Source organism: Oncorhynchus kisutch, linkage group LG22 (genome assembly GCF_002021735.2).
Source record: "Oncorhynchus kisutch isolate 150728-3 linkage group LG22, Okis_V2, whole genome shotgun sequence".
NCBI classification, from domain to species: domain Eukaryota; kingdom Metazoa; phylum Chordata; class Actinopteri; order Salmoniformes; family Salmonidae; genus Oncorhynchus; species Oncorhynchus kisutch.
The window spans coordinates 4,236,999-4,259,499 of record NC_034195.2 but is presented as its reverse complement, the minus strand read 5'-3'; the positions used below and the strand labels follow the sequence as shown (position 1 = coordinate 4,259,499).

The window sequence follows — 22,501 nt, the reverse complement described above, 5'->3', positions numbered from 1 at the left end:
AATAAAATCCCCACTTTTATTCCATGGGTTTGGATCCGCACTATGCAGATGTGGCAAGAGCGCATGTTTCACTGGCTGTGAACTGGTTTCCAAAACAATGATTGATAGGCAGTTTAAACATCTTGAATTCAACCATTATTGGGTTCAAATACACATTTAGATTTGTGAACAGCCATCCACAACAACCACAATCGGTAAAGCGCAAAAAGCTAAATGAGAGAGTGTGTTCAGTGTGATTCACATCAATGCGCTATGTAGATATCAATAATAAGTGATATCCGTAACGCCGTAGACTACACAACTGCTGTCACCCTTACATCCAAGCGCTTATTCAAACTGATCATCTTTGGATGCCGACAGCAGTCCCACCATTGGAAGACAAAGCTTGGACTGTAGCCTACCAAAGCCTATTCCTGCTCTTTTCCCGCGATCCATCAAACACATTTGATGTGACATCACAAGTCAGAGATCATAAAAAAATATTTCACACTTCGCTGTTTTCTTAATGACATTTAAATCAGCATTGAAAAAAAGCGCAAGTTTAAGTTTGTTCCACATGTGGTCAGATTTGCTCAAGTGGAACAAACTTAAACTTGCGCCTTTTTTCAAAACAGAGAAGTGTGAAATATTTTTTTTCGCAAACATCCTTTCTGAATTTAAAAGTAATCCTCGAAGTAATATAGTTTTTCAAAAGTATCTGTAATCTGATTAGAATATTTTTGCAAGTAATGTAAAGACTACAGTTACCGTTAACGGATTACATGCAAAAAAAAACACACAAAAAACGGTAATACATGTAATCCGTTACCCTCTAACCCGTCCTAAAGTTCTAAAAAAGGTAAAAACAATTATAATAACTACCTTTGGTTTGCAGTGATTGCCATAAAGCCACCGGAAATGACAGATATTCCTTTCCTATGTCACATGATCAACATTTCCACAACACGGAAGTGCGGTGCAGCGTAGCGTTCTGTTTCTCCAGAAATAAATGTTTCTCTTTGCCACAGACTGCTAAATTACATCTAGCTCCAGTTATGAAAGTGAATGTCAGTAGCTTAATGTAAGAGTGTATATTGCCATTCAAGTGTTAAAGAAAACTCACGGATATAACGAGTTTGGGACATATCTAATCGTAAGTATGTTAGACTAGCCCTGCTTATCGTTACCACGTTTGTATAACTAAGCTCGTTCTGTGTGACGTTACGTGTACTGTCTGTCTATAGTCTAGTCCATCATAGTTGGTATGCTGGCCAGCTAGCTTTAGCACACTGAACAATAATATAAACGCAACGTAAAGTGTTGGTTTCATGAGCTGATATAAAAGATCCCACACATTTTCCATACGCACAAAAACGTCTCTCTCAAATTGTGAACAACTTTGTCACTCAAAAATTTGCTATTTTGTCACACAACACGTGAAATTAGCATGCAGACTGCAGGAATGTCCACCAGGGCTGTTGCCAGATCATTTAATGTTAATTTCCCTACCATTATCAAACGTTGTTTGGCAGTACGTCCAACCAGCCTTAAACTTGTAACCATACCAGCCAAGGACCTCCACATCCGGCTTCTTCACCTGTGGGATCGTCTGAGACCAGCCACCTGAACAACTGATGGAACTGTGGGTTTGCACAACCTAAGAATTTTGGCACAAAAGGAGGGGAGCTCATCTGCGTGCTCGTTGTTCTTCACCAGGGTCTTGACCTGACTGCAGTTTGGCGTCGTAACCAACTTCAGTGGGCAAATGCTCACCTTCAATGGCCACTGACACGTTAGAGAAGTGTGTTCTTCACGGATGAATCTCGGTTTCGACTGTACCGGGCAGATGGCAGACATGTGGGCGGGCGGTTTGCTGATGTCAACTTTGAACAGAGTGCCCTATGGTGGTGGTGGGGTTATGGTATGGGCATGTATAAGCTATGGACAACAAACACCATTGCATTTTATCGATGGAAATTTGCACAGACATTGTGACGAGATAACGCACTGCCCCATGTTGCAAGTATCTCTACACAGTTCCTGGAAGATGAAAATGTTCCACTTCTTCAATGGCCCATTGAGCATGTTTGGATGTTCTGGATCGATGTGTACGACAGTGTGTTCCAGTTCCCGCCAATATCCATCAACTTTGCACAGCCATTGAAGAGGAGTGGGACATTCCACTGGCCACAATCAACACCCTGATCAACTCTATGTGAAGGAGGTGTCACACTGCATGAGACAAATGGTGGCCACACCAGATACTGACTGGTTTTCTGATACACACCCATACCTTTTTTTAAGACATCTGTGACCAGCCGATGCATATCTGTATTCCCAGTCATGTGAAATCCATAGCCTGATTGATTTTATTTTGAGTGATTTCCTTATATGAAATGTAACTCAGTAAAATCTTGTTGCATTTTTATATTTTTGTTCAGTGTTAAGCAAACTAACAGAACGCATAGTAAGCCTTGTATCTTGCCAGTGCTAACAATGTAACTGCTTCATAGCATTTCTTGACTACGATAGGCCTGCTCCCTAGCAGGCTCATATTTGTGTTAGCTAGCTATTTGTTATAATTTGTCATGCAAACGCCTAGCTGTTTGACATTCATGTATTCACAGTGTTGATGGTAAATGCTTTCCATTAATCAGCAGCACCATGGAACCCACAGCTTCTGGAATGTTCTGTAACAGAATGCTTAGCATGGTAAACTCTGAGGATGTCAACGCCATCATCCAAGCCCAGAGGCACATGTGAGTAACAGTCCGGACTGCTGCACAGAGCACATCCTATATCTGCTGGGAGCATTGATATTTCTCACCCAGACCAATGTTTCCCAACTCCAGTGCACATTTTTGTTATTGCTCCGAACAAAAGTACCTCATTCAACTTGTGTGCTTGTCCAGGGCTACAATAAAAAGTTGTACTGTTGGGGACTGGAGTTGGGAAACACTAACATGGAGAACAGACTAGCTGGCTGCATGGGGTCTTGATGGATGGCCTTGCACTCGCTGTGATATGTTACAATAGTCAAATACAGCACAACATCAATCAGATCTGAGGTGATTTTATTACACCAACAAAACAGTCTAGACCTACTCATTTCCTTGACACTCAAGCCTGTTACAGTCAGCTTGTGCAGACTGGCAAAACAGGCACAGCTTTGCCAAAGACTAACACAAATAGGACACCATTAATTTAATATTATCGATATAATAGAGCCTATTTTATCTTGCTCGTCATTGGCTCCTCTCCCAGGCTGGACCGCTTTGAGAAGACCAATGAGATGCTGATCAACTTCAATGGCCTTTCCAACGTGCGGCTGCAGCAGATGAACGAACACTTCCTGCTTCACACGCGCACCCTGGTGGAGATGAAGAAGGACTTGGACAGCATCTTTAGAAGAATCAGGTGATGGTCCCATCCTAATACCTCCCCCATTGTCTTCTGACAGATGGCGTCATTCTGACATGACACGCCATTGCCGTCACGCTATCTGACATATGACAATGAGGCTACCGTTAGACCCGACCTCTAGACTCCTTATACCCTACATACAAAAACATCCCCAAGCCTTACCCTGAAATCCTTTCTGTAGATCTGACACGGGTTGGATAAGTGTAAACAATATGGTAATGTCTCCACCCAGCCTATCGGGACAAGATGGGAACTACTTTCATACCTATCAAATTTTCAGATCTACAGGAAGTGGCAAGGGGTTGTTTAACAACCATTTTCTTGGTGGATTGTATACTTCCTCCAAGTATATATTATACTAACTACGAATGGAAACTTTCATCTGACTGTGACGGTCAGTCACATACTGTCTCTTGTCCAATTTTCACTCTAGCTCGTGGGAGTAGTCACAAAATTATAGCTCTAACCTTGGTTTCTTTCTTTCATAATATTCATGGCTTTATCTGTCCACGCAGGACTTTAAAGGGCAAGATCGCCAAGCAGTACCCAGAGGCCTTCAGCAGTGAGTTTGACATTTTACAGTCATGACGGCAACATTGGCAGACAGACAAGTTGTTTACTGTAAATAGTTGCACATTCAGGCATTTTTCACAGTACAGTAGTTTACGCGTCTTGTTAATTAGATCTACACATATCCGACACTTGAAAGTATTTGACGTAACGTAATTCAATGTTTTGATTCCATATTCATTAAGTCTTTCTCCTCAGTGCCTCTGAGGGGGCATCTCAATATTATTAAGTGCTGTTCTTTCTTCATTCATATGCACAATGGGGAAATAAATTGGTGGTGAATTGCTTTCACCTGTGATGTTTGTTTTTCTCTCCAATTAATGTAGAATGGTGGCTACTTTAGACTATCGAGAGTCACCCTGAGTCTCTCCCTCACAGACGCCCACGAGTCGCCGGTCCTGGAGGACGACGAGTTTGATCCCATCCCGCCCAGTGTCGCCACGATGATCACCGCCACCACGTCGGAGCAGAGCACCGAGTCATGTGACACGAGCCCTGACGTCATTTCCCCGAATGTAAGCCGGTGTTCCGAAGACCTCTCCCAGGAGCAGGCTGACACGCCCACCTCTGACCAAGGCCTGCCTAGCCCTGAAACGGATATGCTGAGGGACGAGGGCCCGGACTCAGTACCTGCAGAGTAGAGCCTCCGTAACCCAGGCCTAGAGCTCTACTCAGTACCTGCAGAGTAGAGCCTCCGTAACCCAGGCCTAGAGCTCTACTCAGTACTTGCAGAGTAGAGCCTCTGTAACCCAGGCCTAGAGCTCTACTCAGTACTTGCAGAGTAGAGCCTCTGTAACCCAGGCCTAGAGCTCTACTCAGTACCTGCAGAGTAGAGCCTCCGTAACCCAGGCTTAGAGTTCTACTCAGTACCTGCAGAGTAGAGCCTCCGTAACCCAGGCTTAGAGCTCTACTCAGTACCCATAGATTAGATAGAAGCAGCAGGAGGTCAATGTGATTGATTTGGCTTTTAGAGTTTTGGCCAGTTATCTGGTTTGTCGGGTTTGAATCAGTAGCTGATTTGATGGTCAGGATTTAAACCAGCACACTGACTGCTGTTCACTTGTAAACGCCAAGATTGTGTCCAAAGATCCCTTTTGTTAGACACGCTTGTCCATCACTCGCCACTAACAATGAAGAAGATACTTGAATGTGTGTTGTGGTTGTGAAGAACTGAATCTTTAATTACTGACCACAGGAGGACTGCACCCAGCTAGTCATTTGTTTGTATGCACAGGAGTCGCTCTCTCATTAATAATGGTTGAGCTTGGAAATATGCACTCATTTAAAGAGGTAGTGAGCTTTGTTGCTCATGGGTAAGCCTATTGGAGGCCAGCTAATCGCAATAGTACGGGCTACCAAAATATGTTTCCATTTTTTTAGTGACACACCTCCGTGTTATTTGCCCTATTAAAACTAGAGCCTGACCGATATGGTTATTTGGATCCGATTTTTGGGGGGCCAAAACTTACCGATACAGATATATCTGCTGATATACTGTTTTACAGCAGGGAAATGAGTGTCATTTTCCACACTGAATTCTCCTAAATTGCCATTCAGAAGAGCAGTTGTCCAAGAAATGTGCTGCTAATGTTGATTTCTTACATTGTGACATAATGAGAATGGCCGCAAACATTCAGATCAGCTTGAGATACCCATTCCCTATTTATTGAACATTAGTTATCGTGGAATTATCGGCTGATACCGATAAAGCGTTAAAATGCCAGTATCGGCAGATCATTTCGGCGACGCAATATATCGGTCAGCTTCTAATTGAAACCTCACCACCACAGACTTTTTCTTCTTTTTTCTAACATGCAAAATGTGTGAGTTGCTGCATGGAAGAGTTCAGTATTATTGTTTTCTGTTGTTTCCGGATATGCATTGTATTTTGTTGGGATGACTTGAGCTCGAGTACTAGGCTACATTGTAAATGACCCCTCGGTGAAGTGGCTAATTTAAGCATTCTACGTCTTTATCTGTATCATGATTACGATAAATGTTACGCAACAACTTGAATGTTAAATTATATTATTTGGTTTGATTAACAATTAAAAATACTTGGAATATGACCCCCCCCCCCCCCAACAACAAAAAACCTCCAGCTTTTAATGTAACTTTTCGTAGAGGCGGAGCATCAGACGGGTTGCCTCCACAGTGGACCAATGTTCCAGCCATATATATGGGATTTCCGAAACTAGCTGAGCGTTGTTCCGTAGCACATGCACAGAAGTTATGGGGTTTTAGCTATTGGGGAGATGTGTCCAGAACAGAATAAAACGTGCTCCCTTGCCACATTGAAAAGGGTTAGATTAATAGCCCCAGGTGATCATTTTGAGAAGACAATTATCTCTGGTTGTAAAGAAAAGAAACTTCAGCACGCTGATGATCTTAATGCGGCACAGATGAAGGATTTTACACCAATTTGACCCTTCATCAGAATTTATTTTCTGGTTGTGAGTCAATGTTGATTTCTTACATTGTGACAAGAATGACATGAGAATGGCCACAAGCCATTCAGATCAGCTATTTATTGAATATCAGTTATTGGTGGAATTATCGACCGATATAGCGTTAAAAATGCCGATTGTCGGTGATGCGATGTATTGGTCAGGTTCTAATTGAAACTTCTGACAGACCTCATATCATGGGGATTAAGAGATTTTGGATTTGAGCCGAACACTGCACCTTGCCATCAATAACCTGCAGTATACTGCGTTTGCACTACACTATATGCACTGTATATATTTGTTAAGGCAGCATCCTTTCCTCTGCATATCCCCTCTGTAAATTGTATATCCTCACTAAATCATCTTCTACTCCAGAATGTTATGTTTACTGTAAGTATGTTGACTGTGTCTGTATTCTGTTAGTACACTGTCTATTGCTGGCAGCGCCTACTCACCAAGTCAATGTACTGTACTTGACGAATAGGGATTCTGATGCCCTCTGCTGGCCAGACACTGATTTTATGGATCACTCACAGATCCAGGCCAAAAGCCAAGTTTCGAATTCAGTGGAAGCCACACCTACTGCTCAGAACAAACCATTAAACCGGGAAACAAGTATCTCTCTCTGACTCTGCTGCTCAGTCTGATAGGGTGTTTCACCATGGCAGAAGCAGTTTTTGATAAGGATTTGATTACCTGTTCAATCTGTCTGGATCCACTGAAGGATCCAGTGACTACTGCCTGTGGACACAGTTACTGTATGGGCTGCATTAAAGAAAGCTGGGATCAGGATGATGGGAAAGGTGTCTACAGCTGTCCCCAGTGCAGGCAGACCTTCACCCCAAGACCTGTTCTGGGGAAAAATACTCTACTGAACGAATTGGTGGAGAAACTGAAGATGACAGGACTCCAAGCTGCTCCTCCTGCTTACTGTTATGCTGGACCTTTAGATGTGGGGTGTGACATCTGCGATGGGAGAAAACTCAAAGCTGTCAAGTCCTGTCTGCTGTGTCTTGCCTCTTACTGTGCGACTCACCTAAAACTTCACAATGACCTCAACCAAGGAAAAAAACACAAGTTGATTGATGCCACTAGACTACAGGAGAAGATTTGCACTCGCCATGACAAACTGCTGGAGGTTTACTGTCGTACCGATCAGCAATGTATCTGTCTGCTGTGTGTGATTGATGATCATAAAGGCCATGATATAGTCGCCGCTGCAGAAGAAAGGACTGAAAAACAGGTAAAGATGAGAACAGTCAAATCACACAATACATTTGTTCATCTCTTTTAGCCTGGCATCCAGACCAGCGAGTGAGAATATGCGTAAGAAGCAGAGTAGAGACATTTTAACTCGCAAAAATAATTTGGACATAACCTGTTTTTAACATGCTTCATCTGGTAGGTCGATGTCCCTGGTTCCTCATACAAAACAGAATGATGAGGTTCAATTTGGAAAGGGATCATCCAATCAGTGCGACGCCCAACCCATTTGAGCGGACAATAGTTTTCAGACCGTTAAACTAGCGGTTGCACGCTTGATGAGTCAGATGTTTGAGAGCGAGATGCAGCTCAAATTTCAAGGGGGTGAGAGAGCCAGAGAGGTGTGGACACGAAAGGGGCTTGGCTTGAAGCGCTGAACATCATGGCGTGAATAGAAATGTGCTTTTGCCATTACTAGCATCATACATTTCACTGAATTACAGCATTATATACCAGACATTAGAAACAAAAAATAACATTATGCTGCTCTCAAGATTTGAAAATAACGGTTCCACTTCCGGGAACACGAGAGATCACTTTGGCCCGGTTCTGTTTCGATTCCTTGAAAAACATCGGTCTTTTCAGGTTCCGTTCCTTGAACCGGTTCCAACGTCAGACAAAAACGCCTTTTCAACATTTTGTTTTCTGGGTACCTTGTCAGATGCACAGTGGCCTACCTTGATAGTAAGCTATTTGTTTTATGCATATGATATTCTCTGCAGAAGCAGTTGGGGGGAAATAATCTGAAATCGCAGCAGAGAATCCAGGAGAGAGAGAAGGAGATGCAGGAGCTGAGACAGGCTGTGGACTCTCTGAAGGTGAGAGTTGGGAATATTTTAATTACACTCGCGGCAGTCTGGGGTCCCGATGAAAGCTAAGTGAATAGGGTGGTTGAACTGGATCCCTCTTCTCTGTGTCCTAACAGCGCTCTGCACAAGCGGAATTGTTTGACAGCGAGAGGACCTTGACTGAGCTCATCCACTCCGTTGAGAAAAGGCGCTCTGAGGTGAAGGAGCTGATCAGTGCCCAAGAGAAGGCTCAAGTGAGTCGAGCTAAAAGGCATCTGAAGCAACTGGAGCAAGAGGTCGCTGGACTGAGGAGGAGAGATGCCGAGCTAAAGCACCTGTCACAAACAGAAGATCATATCCATTTCCTCCAGGTGACATCTCTAACTTAAATGTCACTCACAAATGACTTTTCAATGACTAGGTCTAGAACTCTTTCACAAGTGAAATGTGCTGAAATAAAGTAACCGTAGCCTTTCTCAATGTCGTAGCATTTCCAGTCTCTCTGTGTCCCTCTTGGATCTGAGGGCACACCCAGCATCATTGTCACCTTTGAGCATGTGAAGAAATTTGTCACTGAACTGAAAGAGCGACTACAAGACATCTGCAAGGAGGAAATGGACAGAATATACGGGAAAGGTTGGTAGAAGGCATATTTCCAGCTCATAAGTGCTCTTGTATGTTTGCTATTGTGTCTTCTGTAGAGATGCATGCAGTATGCAGTGTTTGTACCGTTGATGGCTAGGTTAGCATCGCTGAGTGACGTTGCCCTCCTGAAACTGGTTGCATACCTCCTAATGATGGTTGTGCCTGTGTCCTATAGTGGCTAAAGTTCCAAACATTTGCCCTTCTGAGCCCAAGACCAGGGAGGAGTTCTTAGAATGTAAGTAAAGCACACGCGCACAATGCATGTTCACTCACTTTGTAAAAAAAAGCAGGTAGCTGGAACCATTCTGAGTGGTCAGCTTCTGAGACCACAGGTGGTCCAATAAGAACTAAACAGGTGCTTAAAATGTTTCTCTCCAACCAGACCTGGGCAAAAAATAGTTTTATTTTGTAGTTTATTTGAAGATAACCAACTTTACAAATACTTGAGGTAGTTGAATATGGTTTATATAGAGCATGCTGGGAAATATGATAAAGATGGATGTGGATTTGGTTCAATTTGATGTGGATTGTATGAGTTTCAGGCCCTTGTATTAGGGTAAAACGAGGCCCATGCATGCATGCATGCATGCATGCATGCATGCATGACAATGACCCAACACACCTCCAGGCTGTGTAAGGGCTATTTGACTAAGGAGAGTACTAGAGTGCTGCATCAGATGACCTGGCCTCCACAATCACCTGACCTCAACCCAATTGAGATGGTTTGGGATGAGTTGGACCGCAGAGTGAAGGAAAAGCAGCCAACAAGTGCTCAGCATTTGTGGGAACTCCTTCAAGACTGTTGGAAAAGCATTCCTCATGAAGCTGGTTGAGAGAATGCCAAGAGTGTGCAAAGCTGTCATCAAGGCAAAGCTGTCATCAAGGCAAAGGGTGGCTATTTGATTTGTTTAACACCTTTTTGGTTAAAAAATAAAGAAACCCCTGAATGAGTAGGTGTGTCAACTTTTGACTGGTACTGTGTGTGTATACACTGACCAAAAATCTAAACATAACATGTAAAGTGTTGGTCCCATGTTTCATGAGCTGAAATATTAGGTACCAGAAATGTTCCATACGCACAAAAAAGCTTTCTAAAATGGGCACAAATCTGTTTACGTCCCTCTTGGTGAGATGTCCCAACTTTTGAGGGAGTGCAATTGGCATGCTGAATGCAGGAATGTCCACCAGCGCTGTTACCAGAATTTTTTTATGTTAATTTCTTTGCCATAAGTCTGCCTCCAAAATCACTTTATTAAAAAAAAATCCAGTACGTCCAACCGTCCTCACAACTGCAGACGACGTGGGTGAGCAGTTTGCTCATGTCAACATTGTGAACAGAGTGCCCCGTGGTGGCGGTGGGGTTATGGAATGGGCAGGCATAAGCTACGGAAAACGAACACAATTGCATTTGATCGACTGCAATTTTAATGCACAGAGATACCATGATGAGATCCTGAGGCCCATTGTCCTGCAATTCATTCACTGTCATCACCTCATGTTTCAGCATGATAATGCACGGCCCCATGTCGCAAGAATCTGTACTCAATTCCTGGGAGCTGAAAATGTCCCAGTTCTTCCATGGCCTGCACACTCACCAGACATGTCACCCATTGAGCATGTTTGGGATGCTCTGGATCAACGTGTACGACAGCGTGTTCCATTTTCCGCCAATATCCAGCAACTTCGCAAAGCCATTTGAAGAGGAGTGGGACAACATTCCACAATCAACAGTATGATCAACTCTATGCAAAGGAGATGTCATGCTGCATGAGGCAAATGGTGGTCACCAGTTACCGACGGGTATTCTGATCCACACCTACCTTTTTGTTGTAAAGGTACAGTATCTGTGACCAACAGATGCATGTCTTGGAATAGTATAGTAGATTGTGTGTGTGCTCTACTCCATTCTATTTCCATCTTCAACATGCAGTTCCAGATGCAGCCATGCCATTAGTTGAAGGCAGCTAATTCAATAGTTTCAGAGAAGTAGTAACTTCCTGAGATCTGTATTCAAATTAGTTTGAAAAAGTAGTTGCTTTCTCAGATCTTTATTCAAATACCTGTAGTCACTGTTTTTGTTCCCCCCCCAGAAACGGTTTTACTTTCAACAAAGCATAGTTAGAACTAGAGTTCAGAAAGAAAAACATTTTTCTACATTGTTAACATTTATTAAGCAATGAATAGAAGGCGAAAACCAAATGGTAGCATGAATGTTAGCATTGCAAACATTATTCAAACACTAAGCCTACTCAGAGTTTAGTGGCTGCACTTATCAACTTGACTAGGTCATCTCTTCTCCTGTATGCTCATGTCCCGCTCTTTTTGAGAAAATAAAACTCCCCTAACACCCAAGGGAAGAGTGCCAAGAAGGTGATTGGCCAACATATGGGAGCAGAGATTGGTTGACTGGCTTGTCAATAAAATACCCTTAAATTCACAGGGTCTTTAAATAAATAAATAAAATGTACACAATTTTTCCTCTTCGTAGACTGCTGCCTGCTGACATTGGATCCCAACACAGCAAATCAACTCCTGTGTCTGTCTGAGGGGAACAGAAAGGTGACCAGGAGTCATAAGATCCAGACCTATCCCAACCACGAACATAGATTTAGCCACTGGAAACAGGTGTTGTGTAAAGAGGGTGTCTGGAGTGTGTCTGAACCCTGCTACTGGGAGGTAGAGTGGACCGGGGTGGAGGTTGATATAGCCGTCTCATATAAAGGGATCAGCAGGAGAGGAAGTGGTCATGAGTGTTGGTTTGGTGCTAATGACCAGTCCTGGAGGTTGTACTGCTCTGCATCTAGATGCTGTTTCTACCATAATGGTAGAGAGACTTCTATCCCTGCCATCCGCTCAGACTCCAGAGTCGGAGTGTACCTGGATCATGGGGCAGGAACTCTGTCCTTTTACAGCGTGACTGTCTCAGACACCATGACCCTCCTCCACGGAGTCAAGACCACGTTCACTCGGCCCCTCTACCCTGGGTTTGGGGTTGGTTCATCTGTGAGGATACTGACACCATTTTTGAGAAGTAACTAGCTTAATATGTACAGTGTAAAATATGAACCTAGATTACAGTACTTCCCTATGGAACGACTGTGCAAATAGAAAAGTATCAGGAACACATTGGGACGGTTATTTGTGTACTTTTTGGAAACTTTGAAAAAGCCGCGTTGATTGTCATCAATCATACTGCCTGTGTGTACAGCGAACAATAAGTTCAGCTGCTGTTCAACATATTCAATGCCAACCATAAGGCAATGTGTTTAGACTTTGCGATGTAAGTAGGTTAGTATACCGGTCACTTTGTACTTTTCTAACCATAACTAGCCATAACTCTGCCTTACCATATAGTAATGTATGTATACTATGCACTACTCTACTATATTAGTTCATTAAAAGTGAGTGTGATTTGTTGGGAGTTGTCTGTCTCTATTCTGTCCAGTGACATCACTTCTGCCCTCTTCTCGTCAGACCTGGTACCTTATACCTCAGCACAAACAGGAAAAGGAGACTCTTATTTTACTGTCCAACTAGTTCATAGAACCAAGGCTTTGTCTCTACACAGATCATTTGTTTTCCAATATGATTATCCATTATTACACTGTAGCTTTATAGAAGGCTCCTCCATACAAGGGCCAATAAATCATACTCCACTGATACAGAAATCGCACTAATAGTGGAAGGCGCCATCAACAGAACCCTGGGAAATATGTTAATGAGCCCCTGTTACTAAAGTTATTATTATATATTTTTTTACAGGTCTAAATTGCCCCTGAGCCTTATACCAAAGATGAGTTTGGCTTATATCCGTAAATGTTTATTTTTCTCTCAATGTTGTCGCAATCACTATTTATCCATAATAACAATGCAACATGAATAATGAACTTTCACTTTTATGGTCACAAAATCACTGAATCTTGATTGAAAGAACTCTCGTCATCTCCTTTGCAATGACTAGATTGATAGCCATTTAAATTCAATGTTACATGTGGTCAAAGGAATTCTCAAATTTGACAGACTGCTGAAGAGAGGTTCTCATATTGTAACTGTAAGAGATCCACCAGAACACCAGAGTATTTATGGCCATGAATGTGAAGAAGAAATGCTCCAGATTCCCTTAATGAAGTGTGTTTGGGTAGAAGTTACCTGAAGTTGGACAGGCTATATTTGATTGGCTATAGAAATGAATCCACTTAATGCAGACAGACCCCCTATCAACATCAGCAACGGTCGTCAAAATGGATCAAAAAGGTCCAGAATACAGTTCTGATAATTGTAACAGCTGCATAATGGAGTAAGATACTTCACCATTTTTAATGAGAAAATAAAAATCTGTCAAATATGGACTGTATTATAGCAAATAATTCTATGAGAGACAGAAAATCAGTAGAATTCAGACATTGGTGGGACTGAATGTCAAATATCAAAAATACATGCCAACATTTTTAAACCACATATGGCCCTTTTATACGTTCTGTCATATTGATAGAATAATTTCGTTTGAAAATAACTCATTTGCATATACATATGGGCATAATTTAATAAATTAACATGCAATGACTCTCTATCCAACCAGCTCTTTTTCAGGTACCCCCCCCACAATCTCCCATCAACTTTCACCATGGGCTAATTTGAGTGGTAATGCGAAGGCAACCGAGTATAGACGGTCAACCCCCATATCACACACTCACAAATGGTAAATATACAATGTCTTCAGAATGTATTCACACGTCTCGACTTTTTCCACAGTTTGTTGTGTAACAGACTGAATTAAAAAATGATGCCATTTATATTTTGTGTCACTGATCTACACACAATTCCCCATAATGTGTGGAATTATGTTTGAAAAAATGTAGAAAGAAAGAAAAAAGAATCGCCTTGAGTCAATGAGTATTCAACACTTTAGTTATGGCAAGTCTAAATCAGTTCAGGAATATAAATGTGCATAACAAGTCACATATGTTGCATGGGCTTATTCTGTATGAAATAATCATGTTTAACTGCCCAATCTACCCCACACATACAATTATCCCTCAGTCGAGCAGTGAATTTCAAGCACAGATTCAACCACAAAGACCAGGGAGGTTTTCCAATGGTTCGCAAAGAAGGGCACCTATTGGTAGATATAAAAAATGAATAACCCTTTGAGCATGGTGAAGTTATTAACTACACTTTGGATTACACGCAGTCACTACAAAGATATACAGGTGTCCATCCTAACTCAGTTGCCGGAGAGGAAGGAAACTGCTCAAGAATTTCACCAGTTTAATGGCTGTGACAGGAGATAACTGAGGATGGATCAAAAATATTGTAGTTACTGAAGGGGTTAAACCAAGGCCTCATACCTTTTTAAAAGGTTAATAAATTGTATGATGATGAACTGTAAGGTCTCCTCTCAAAAGACCTCTGTGTGTGTGTTAAAACCTGACTTGAGTGATATGCCCTGCACACACTATCAGATGGCGGAAACCACCTAAGCTCATACTCCTCCTGTCTGGGTCCCACCGTGACTGTCTGACGTTCTGAGAATCCGACTGGTTTTTTGAGAACACAAGGCCACCGCAGGCCTGATGGAAACCGCCACTTGGCAGAAGATGCTTAGACTTCTCTGTTGTGAAATGTCACCTTGTTATGAACCTATAACTATATAAGTTGCAGGAGGTCTTAGACGCCTCGCAGAACCTGGGGAGAGCTATCATATACTGTACTCTACCAACTTCTGCCATACAATTGTACTACTAAAGGAGAATCCTAATAGTCAAACAAGGAGTCTGTGTTTCCTTTCTACTACCAATATATACGTTTGATAATTGTATAGACCTGATTGTCTTTTGAAGAAATTGATCAACATTACTCCACAATAATAGCATAAATGACAAGAGTGAAAAGGAAGCCTGTACAGAATAAAAATATTCCAAAACATGTATCCTGTTTGCAATAAGGCACTAAAGTAATACTGCAAAAAATGTGTCAAAGAAAATCACTTTTTGTCCTGAATACAAAGCGTATGGGTGGCAGGTAGCCTAGTGGTTTATAGCATTGGGCCAGTAACTGAAAGGTCGCTGAATCTAATTACCAGCCGGCAAGGTGAAAAAAACTCCCATTTTGCCCATAAGCAAGGTAGTTAACCCCCAACAACAACTACTCCTTGGGCGCCATGGACGTTGATTAAGGCAGCCCCCTGCACCTCTCTGATTCAGAGGGGTTGGTTTAAATGCAGAAGACCCATTTCGGTTGAATGCATACAGTTGTGCAACTGACAAGGTATCCTAATGTTTGTTGCAATTCAAAAACTGAGTACCATTCTTCATATTTTCAAGCATGTTGGTGGATACATCATGTTATGGATATGCTAATCATCAGTAAGGACTAGGGAGTTTCTTTTTGATAAAAATAAACAGAACAGAGTAAAGCACATGCAGAATCCTAGAGGAAAACATGGTTCAGTCGGCTTTCCAACAGACACTGGGAGACAAATTCACAATTACACAATGACAAATATACATAGGCTATAGACTCAAATCTCGGTTTATGATAACTGATTCAACTTTGCTTAATTAGAATCTTAGCTAGATGCAGGTAGCCTATGGCCCCTGATAGGCCTACATCTCATTTCAGATAGCCTACAGTAGCCTAGGCAAGATGTAAACTGAACGATTTAGCAGTTTGCTTTGTTTAAATGGACAGACTAATTTATTAACATGAATAGTGAAGAGGTAAGAAGTACTTGTGTTTCCCTGTAACACGGTATTAGTCATAATACCCATAAAACTTAGGGTTATAACAGGGAAATGGTTCCAATAATTTTTCCCAGAGGGGATTTTAGAAACACTTAAAATAAGGGCTGTGTTTGGTGTAGGCTTAACCCTGGCATGAGCTTTTGATAACCGTGTAAATCTCTCTCTGACATTGTTGGAAATCAGGCCTACTACTGTTGTGTCATCGGCAGACTTGATGATTGAGTTGGAGGCGTGCGTGGCCACACAGTCATGGGTGAACAGGGAGTACAGGAGGGGGCTGAGCACGCACCCTTGTGGGGCCCCTATGTTGACGATCAGCAAAGTGGAAGTGTTGTGTCCTTCCTTCACCACCTGTGGGCGGCCCGTCAGAAAGTCCAGGACCCAGTTGCACAGGGCAGCATTCTTACATAGGTATTCCTCTTGTACAGATGGGATAGGGCAGTGTGATGGCGATTGCATCGTCTGTGGATCTATTGGGGCGGTAAGCAAATTGAAGAGGGTCTAGGGCAGGTGTGGACAATTCCAGTCCTCGAGGGCCTGATTGGTCTCACAGTTTTGCCCCAGCTAACACACCTGACTCCAATAATCACCTAATCATAATCTTCAGTTTAGAATGGAATTTGATGAATCAGCTGTGTTTGCTCGGGATGGAATAAAAGTGTGACACCAATCATGCCCTCGAGGACTGGAGTTGTCCACCCCTGGTCTAGGTTGTCAGGTAAGGTAAAGGTGATATGATCCTTAACTTGCCTCTCAAAGCACTTCATAATGACAGTGAGTGCTATGTGGCGATAGTCATTTAATTCAGTTACCTTTGCTTTCTTGGGTCCAGGAACAATGGTGGACATCTTGAAGCAAGTGCGGACAGCAGACTGGGATAGGGAGTGTGACAATAATGCTAGTACCAACTCGAACCCAGGCGCAGAGAAACACAGCAGGCAGAGGTAAGGGTAAATCCATAACTTTACTTAGTCATAACAAAGCAACCGCACAAGGGCACACTAAGAAAAACACGAGACCTAAGCAAGGATCCAGGCCAACAGAGGAACCTAAATACAAGGCAACCAGGTGAATTCAATAACCATTAATCAGGGTAACCTGGAAACTAGAAGACAGGGTAATGGTGCCCTCCAGTAGAAACCTGAAGAAACAATAGTCAAAAACCACAGACCCTGTGACAGGGAGAGATTTAATATGTCCGTAAACACTACAGCCAGCTGGTGTGCGCATTCTCTGAGGATGCGACTTTGGATGCCGTCTGTGCCGACAGCCTTGCGAGGGTTAACACGTTTAAATGCTTACTCACGTCGGCCACGGAGAAGGATAGCCCACAGTCCTTGATAGCGGGCTGTGTCGGTGGCACTGTTATCCTCAAAGCGGGCGAAGAAGGTGTTTAGCTTATTTGGAAGTTAGATGTCTGTGGTTTTCCCTTTGTAGTCTGTGATTGTCTGTAGATCCTGCCACATACGTCTTGTGTTTGAACCATTGAATTGAGACTCCACTTTGTCTCTGTACTGATGTTTTGCCTGTTCGATTGCCTTACGGAGGGAATAACTACACTGTTTGTGTTCGGCCATATTCCCAGTCACCTTGCCATGGTTAAATGCGATGGTTCACACTTTCAGTTTTGCACGAATGCTGCCATCTATCCATGGTTTCTGGTTTGGGTAGGTTTTAATAGTCACAGTGGGTACAACATCTCCTATACACTTCCTGATGAACTCAGTCACTGTATCCGTGTATTCATCCATGTTATTCTCAGAGGCTACCTGGAACATATCCCAGTCCGTGTGATCAAAACAATCTTGAAGTATGGATTCCGATTGGTCAGACCAGCATTGAATAGACCTTAGCACGGGTACCTCCTGTTTGAGTTACTGCCTATAGGAAGGAAGGAGCAAAATGGAGTCTTGATCAGATTTGCCAAAGGGAGGGCCTATGCATTTACAAAAGTTGAGTAGCAGTTGTCCAATGTTTTACCAGGGCAAGTACTACAGTCAATGTGGTGGTAGAACTTCAGTAGTATTTTCCTCAAATTTACTTTGTTTCAATCCCCAGCTACAATAAATGCAGCCTCAGGATATGTGGTTTCCAGTTTGCATAAAGGCCAGTGTAGCTCTTTGAGGGCCGTCGTGTTATCGGCTTGAGGGGGAAAATACACGGCTGTGACTATAACCGAAGAGAATTCTCTTGGGAGGTAATACGGTCGGCATTTGTTTGAGGTATTCTCGGTCGGTGAAGAAAAGGACTTGAGTTTCTGTATGTTATCACAATCCCACCATGAGTAGTTAATCATGAAACATACACCCCTGGCTTTCTTCTTCCTGGAGAGTTATTTATTCCTGTCTGTGCGATGTACTGAGAACCCAGATGTCTGTATGGACGGGGACAGTATATCCCGAGACAGCCATGTTTCCGGGAAACAGAGTATGTTGCAATCCCTGATGTCTTTTCCTGTTTGTGCTGAGGTATAAGGTACCAGGTCTGACGAGAAGAGGGCAGAAGTGATGTCACTTTTCCTGTTTGTGCTGAGGTATAAGGTACCAGGTCTGACGAGAAGAGGGCAGAAGTGATGTCACTTACATCAATAACTGATGCCGCTTTTTTCTTTTTGTGGTCGCATTTTTGGAAAAAGATACTCTCATTTGAGCAGTGATGTTGTTAGTTTCTGGAATAATATCAGGACCAATTTGAAAGCACATGAGCATTGTACTGAGCATTTACCAAACACGGAGAGTTTGAGCCACCTTGCGGAAAGATTGAAAACAGGCACAACCATTGACGCAATCAACCGAACTGGCAGCGAGCTGGATCGCATCCTGACAAAGCCCCTGGGAAGAAGTGCTGGCTTGGTTGCTCTGTGTGTTTTCTACTTCAAATGTACTAGAAGGCTGGGGTTCAAGCACTTTTTTTACTTCCTGAAGTGGTTTTCACCTTTCAGCTCGTGAGTGAGTGAGTGAGTGAGACTGAACTGAGTAATCTATCCACAAAGTAGATGGATGGAGGACTTACAGCTAGATAGGGAGGCGCTTACCCGCATTGCCATGATGACCCAGTACCATTACCCAGTGAAATTACCTCCAGGCTGCAAAATAAGTACACAGTTAGTTTCTTCTCAGTCTGGTATAAAACGTTTCTTATTGTTCATAATCATATTTTCCAATTGATCTGATCTCTCCCCTTCTCCATTTTGTCCCTGCCTCTTTCTCCCTCCTTCCCTTCCTCTCTCTATGCAGATTGTCCAAATGCAGGATGATGTCAGTACGGACACGTTTGTCCAGGACCTCTCCATGACCCTGCAGCCTGTGAAGGTGGCCCTCACACTGCCTTCCTAGAGTTCAGCTGACCTGCTGCCTCAGCTCAATGACCAGGGTGAGTACTCATTCATCCCACCTCATCCTGTCTTTGAATGCTTGTCTCCTTCCTCCACCTTTAGGACCAATACTTCTTCAAACTTTTGGAGTAAAGTAATAAAAAAGAATGTATTGATTATCTGATCCATCTTCTACGACAGGTGTGCATTTATCTCTCTTTTTGTATTTTACAAGGACTTTCCCCGTCCCTCTTTATCTATCTCCTTCCCTCTGTCTCTCTCAACCTTCCCCTTTCTCCCTCTCTCTCTCTTCTCTCTTGCTCTCTTTCCCTCCTCCCATCTTTCTCTCACTCACACACACGCTGCACTGGCCCAGTATCTTCTACGACCTCTTTCAGGCTCCTGTAGTCCTAGCATGGATGTGGATCCCAACACAGCATGTGCAACCCTCTCTCTGTCCAGCGTTTAAGTATTGAAAAGGTGTGGGGCTACGAAGAAAAATAGAACATTGCAATTTGAAGTCACATATGGCATAGAATGTTCCAGGGGATGAAGAGATGAGGGGTAGTGTGGTTGTGAGACATGTATGGTTGCGGTGGGAACATGCGGGTCTGAGAAGGTGTGATGTCATTTTGTTGAAATTTGTGTCTGTTTATTGTCTTGTGTTTAAGTTGGGTTGTTATTGTTTGAGTAATAAATCAAATAAAATCATATAAAACAAGAAACAAGGAGATAACATGGAGTGACAAGGTTCACCTACTATCACCAGGATCTGTGCAAAGTGGCTCTGTCTGAAACCTGCTACTGGGAGGTAGAGTGGAATGGGGGCGTGTTGATGTGGCTGTCTCGTACCAAAATCACTACCCCCACGCTCGCAGGCTAGTGTTTTCTGTCATGAATCTTGTTCTGGAGGTAGCTTTGCAGAGTTAAAGAAGGATTTTTAAGCCTTGATACAATTGAGACATGGATTGGGAGGTAGAGTGGAATGGGGGCGTGTTGATGTGGCTGTCTCGTACCAAAATCACTACCCCACGCTCGCAGGATAGTGTTTTCTGTCATGAATCTTGTTCTGGAAGTAGCTTTGCAGAGTTAAAGAAGGATTTTTAAGCCTTGATACAATTGAGACATGGATTGTGTATGTGTGCCATTCAGAGGGTGAATGGGCAAGGTAAGTGCCTTTGAACGTGGTAGTAGGTGCCAGATGCACTAGTTTGTGTCAGGAACTACAACGCTGCTGGGTTTTTCACGCTCAACAGTTTCCTGTGTGTTTCAAGCATGGTCCACCACCCAAGGAACATACTGTCAACTTGACACAACTTTGGGAAGCATTGGTGTCAACATGGCCCAGCATCCCTGTGGAACACTTGTCACCTTGTAGAGTCCATGCCCTGACGAATTGAGGGTGTTCTGAGGGGAGAGGGTGCAAGACTGCAAAGCTGTCATCAAGGCAAAGGGTGGCTACTTTGAAGAATCTCAAATACAAAATATATTTTGATTTGTTTAACACTCTTTTGGTTACTACATGATTCCATGTGTTATTTCATAGTTTTGATGTCTTTCACTATTATTCTACAATGTAGAAAATAGTAAAAATAAAGAAAAACCCTTGAATTAGTAGGTGTCTAAAACAACTTATAAATGCCTCATGAGCTTAGTTCAACTGTCACACTCCGGGAGAACCCAATATATAACCTTGTTTTCCCCCAATGTTTTTAAACATTGTATAAGTAAACAAACACTGTATAGCCGCATAACATGGTTAAAACAACCATTTTGATATCATGGATGGTCAGTCCATAGCTCTGTCTATTAATCTGAGAGTGGTTACATTTCTCCAGGCCCATCCCTCAGTTTTTTTTTACCAAAACAGAGACGGGGTGGCCGTTTTATTATTGTTTAGTCTGTGGATTTGCCCTTTAAACAGCTGCATATTATCAACATGTCAAAGTGTCACCAACTAAAGGTCAACAATAGGCTTATAGCAAATGCAGCAAATGGAATTCATTTTTCACATGTAAATAGCACTTTTCAGTAGTGATCAAAGCATGCCATTCCATGAGCGCAGCATTTCATTTTCATCTCAAATCAATGAGCCCAACCAGTTCTCCATGAACATCAGAGTAGGGCTGGCTAATAAGTCCTTAGTTTTGAGGTCATGCTCAGGTAAAACAATTTGTCGAATCTATACTTCCATTTTTCCAAGTCCTATTCTTGAAGACCAAGAATTTATTGGAATGACTGGAATTCTGATAGACTTTGGTTTTTAATGTAAAGATATAATTTAATCATATTATTATATGTAGTAGAAGGCGATGGGTTAGAAGAAGCCTACATAACCAAACCATAAAGTAAAATTTAGCATCCATACAGTGGGGCAAAAAAGTATTTAGTCAGCCACCAATTGTGCAAGTTCTCCCACTTAAAAAGATGAGAGAGGCGTGTAATTTTCATCATAGGTACACTTCAACTATGACAGACAAAATGAGAGAAAAAAATCCAGAAATCATATTGTAGGATTTTTTATGAATTTATTTGCAAAATATGGTGGAAAATAAGTATTTGGTCACCTACAAACAAGCAAGATTTCTGGCTCTCACAGACCTGTAACTTCTTCTTTAAGAGGCTCCTCTGTCCTCCACTCGTTACCTGTATTAATGGCACCTGTTTGAACTTGTTATCAGTATAAAAGACACCTGTCCACAACCTCAAACAGTCACACTCCAAACTCCACGATGGCCAAGACCAAAGAGCTGTCAAAGGACACCAGAAACAAAATTGTAGACCTGCACCAGGCTGGAAAGACTGAATCTGCAATAGGTAAGCAGCTTGGTTTGAAGAAATCAACTGTGGGAGCAATTAGGAAATGGAAGACATACAAGACCACTGATAATCTCCCTCGATCTGGGGCTCCACACAAGATCTCACCCCGTGGGGTCAAAATTATCACAAGAATGGTGAGCAAAAATCCCAGAACCACATGGGGGGACCTAGTGAATGACCTGCAGAGAGCTGGGACCAAAGTAACAAAGCCTACCATCAGTAACACACTACGCTGCCAGTGACTCAAATCCTGCAGTGCCAGACGTGTCCCCCTGCTTAAGCCAGTACATATCCAGGCCTGTCTGAAGTTTGCTAGAGAGCATTTGGATGATCCAGAAGAAGATTGGGAGAATGTCATATGGTCAGATGGAACCAAAATATAACTTTTTGTTAAAAACTCAACTCGTCGTGTTTGGAGAACAAAGAATGCTGAGTTGCATCCAAAGAACACCATACCTACTGTGAAGCATGGGGGTGGAAACATCATGCTTTGGGGCTGTTTTTCTGCAA

General features: G+C 42.6%; 2 protein-coding genes and 1 long non-coding RNA gene across 3 annotated transcripts; all 3 read left to right on the top strand.

Annotated features, from left to right (window-relative positions):
- The first annotated feature begins 939 nt into the window (after positions 1–939).
- LOC109867823 (kxDL motif-containing protein 1-like) lies at positions 940–6,053 on the top strand. Its single transcript, XM_020457142.2, has 5 exons — positions 940–1,132; positions 2,637–2,738; positions 3,244–3,396; positions 3,918–3,964; positions 4,351–6,053. Exons 2-5 carry the CDS (start codon positions 2,644–2,646, stop codon positions 4,611–4,613), a joined length of 558 nt encoding a protein of 185 aa, XP_020312731.1. The 5' UTR covers positions 940–1,132; positions 2,637–2,643; the 3' UTR covers positions 4,614–6,053.
- Positions 6,054–6,919: 866 nt separating this feature from the next.
- Positions 6,920–12,532, top strand: LOC109867813 (tripartite motif-containing protein 16). Its single transcript, XM_020457123.2, has 6 exons — positions 6,920–7,662; positions 8,405–8,500; positions 8,608–8,841; positions 8,959–9,106; positions 9,291–9,350; positions 11,604–12,532. Exons 1-6 carry the CDS (start codon positions 7,081–7,083, stop codon positions 12,152–12,154), a joined length of 1,671 nt encoding a protein of 556 aa, XP_020312712.1. The 5' UTR covers positions 6,920–7,080; the 3' UTR covers positions 12,155–12,532.
- Positions 12,533–16,547: 4,015 nt separating this feature from the next.
- On the top strand, positions 16,548–19,206 carry LOC116356335 (uncharacterized). Its single transcript, XR_004204840.1, has 3 exons — positions 16,548–16,576; positions 16,691–16,802; positions 19,095–19,206. It is a non-coding gene; the product is annotated as an uncharacterized LOC116356335 (long non-coding RNA).
- The last annotated feature ends 3,295 nt before the right edge of the window (positions 19,207–22,501 follow it).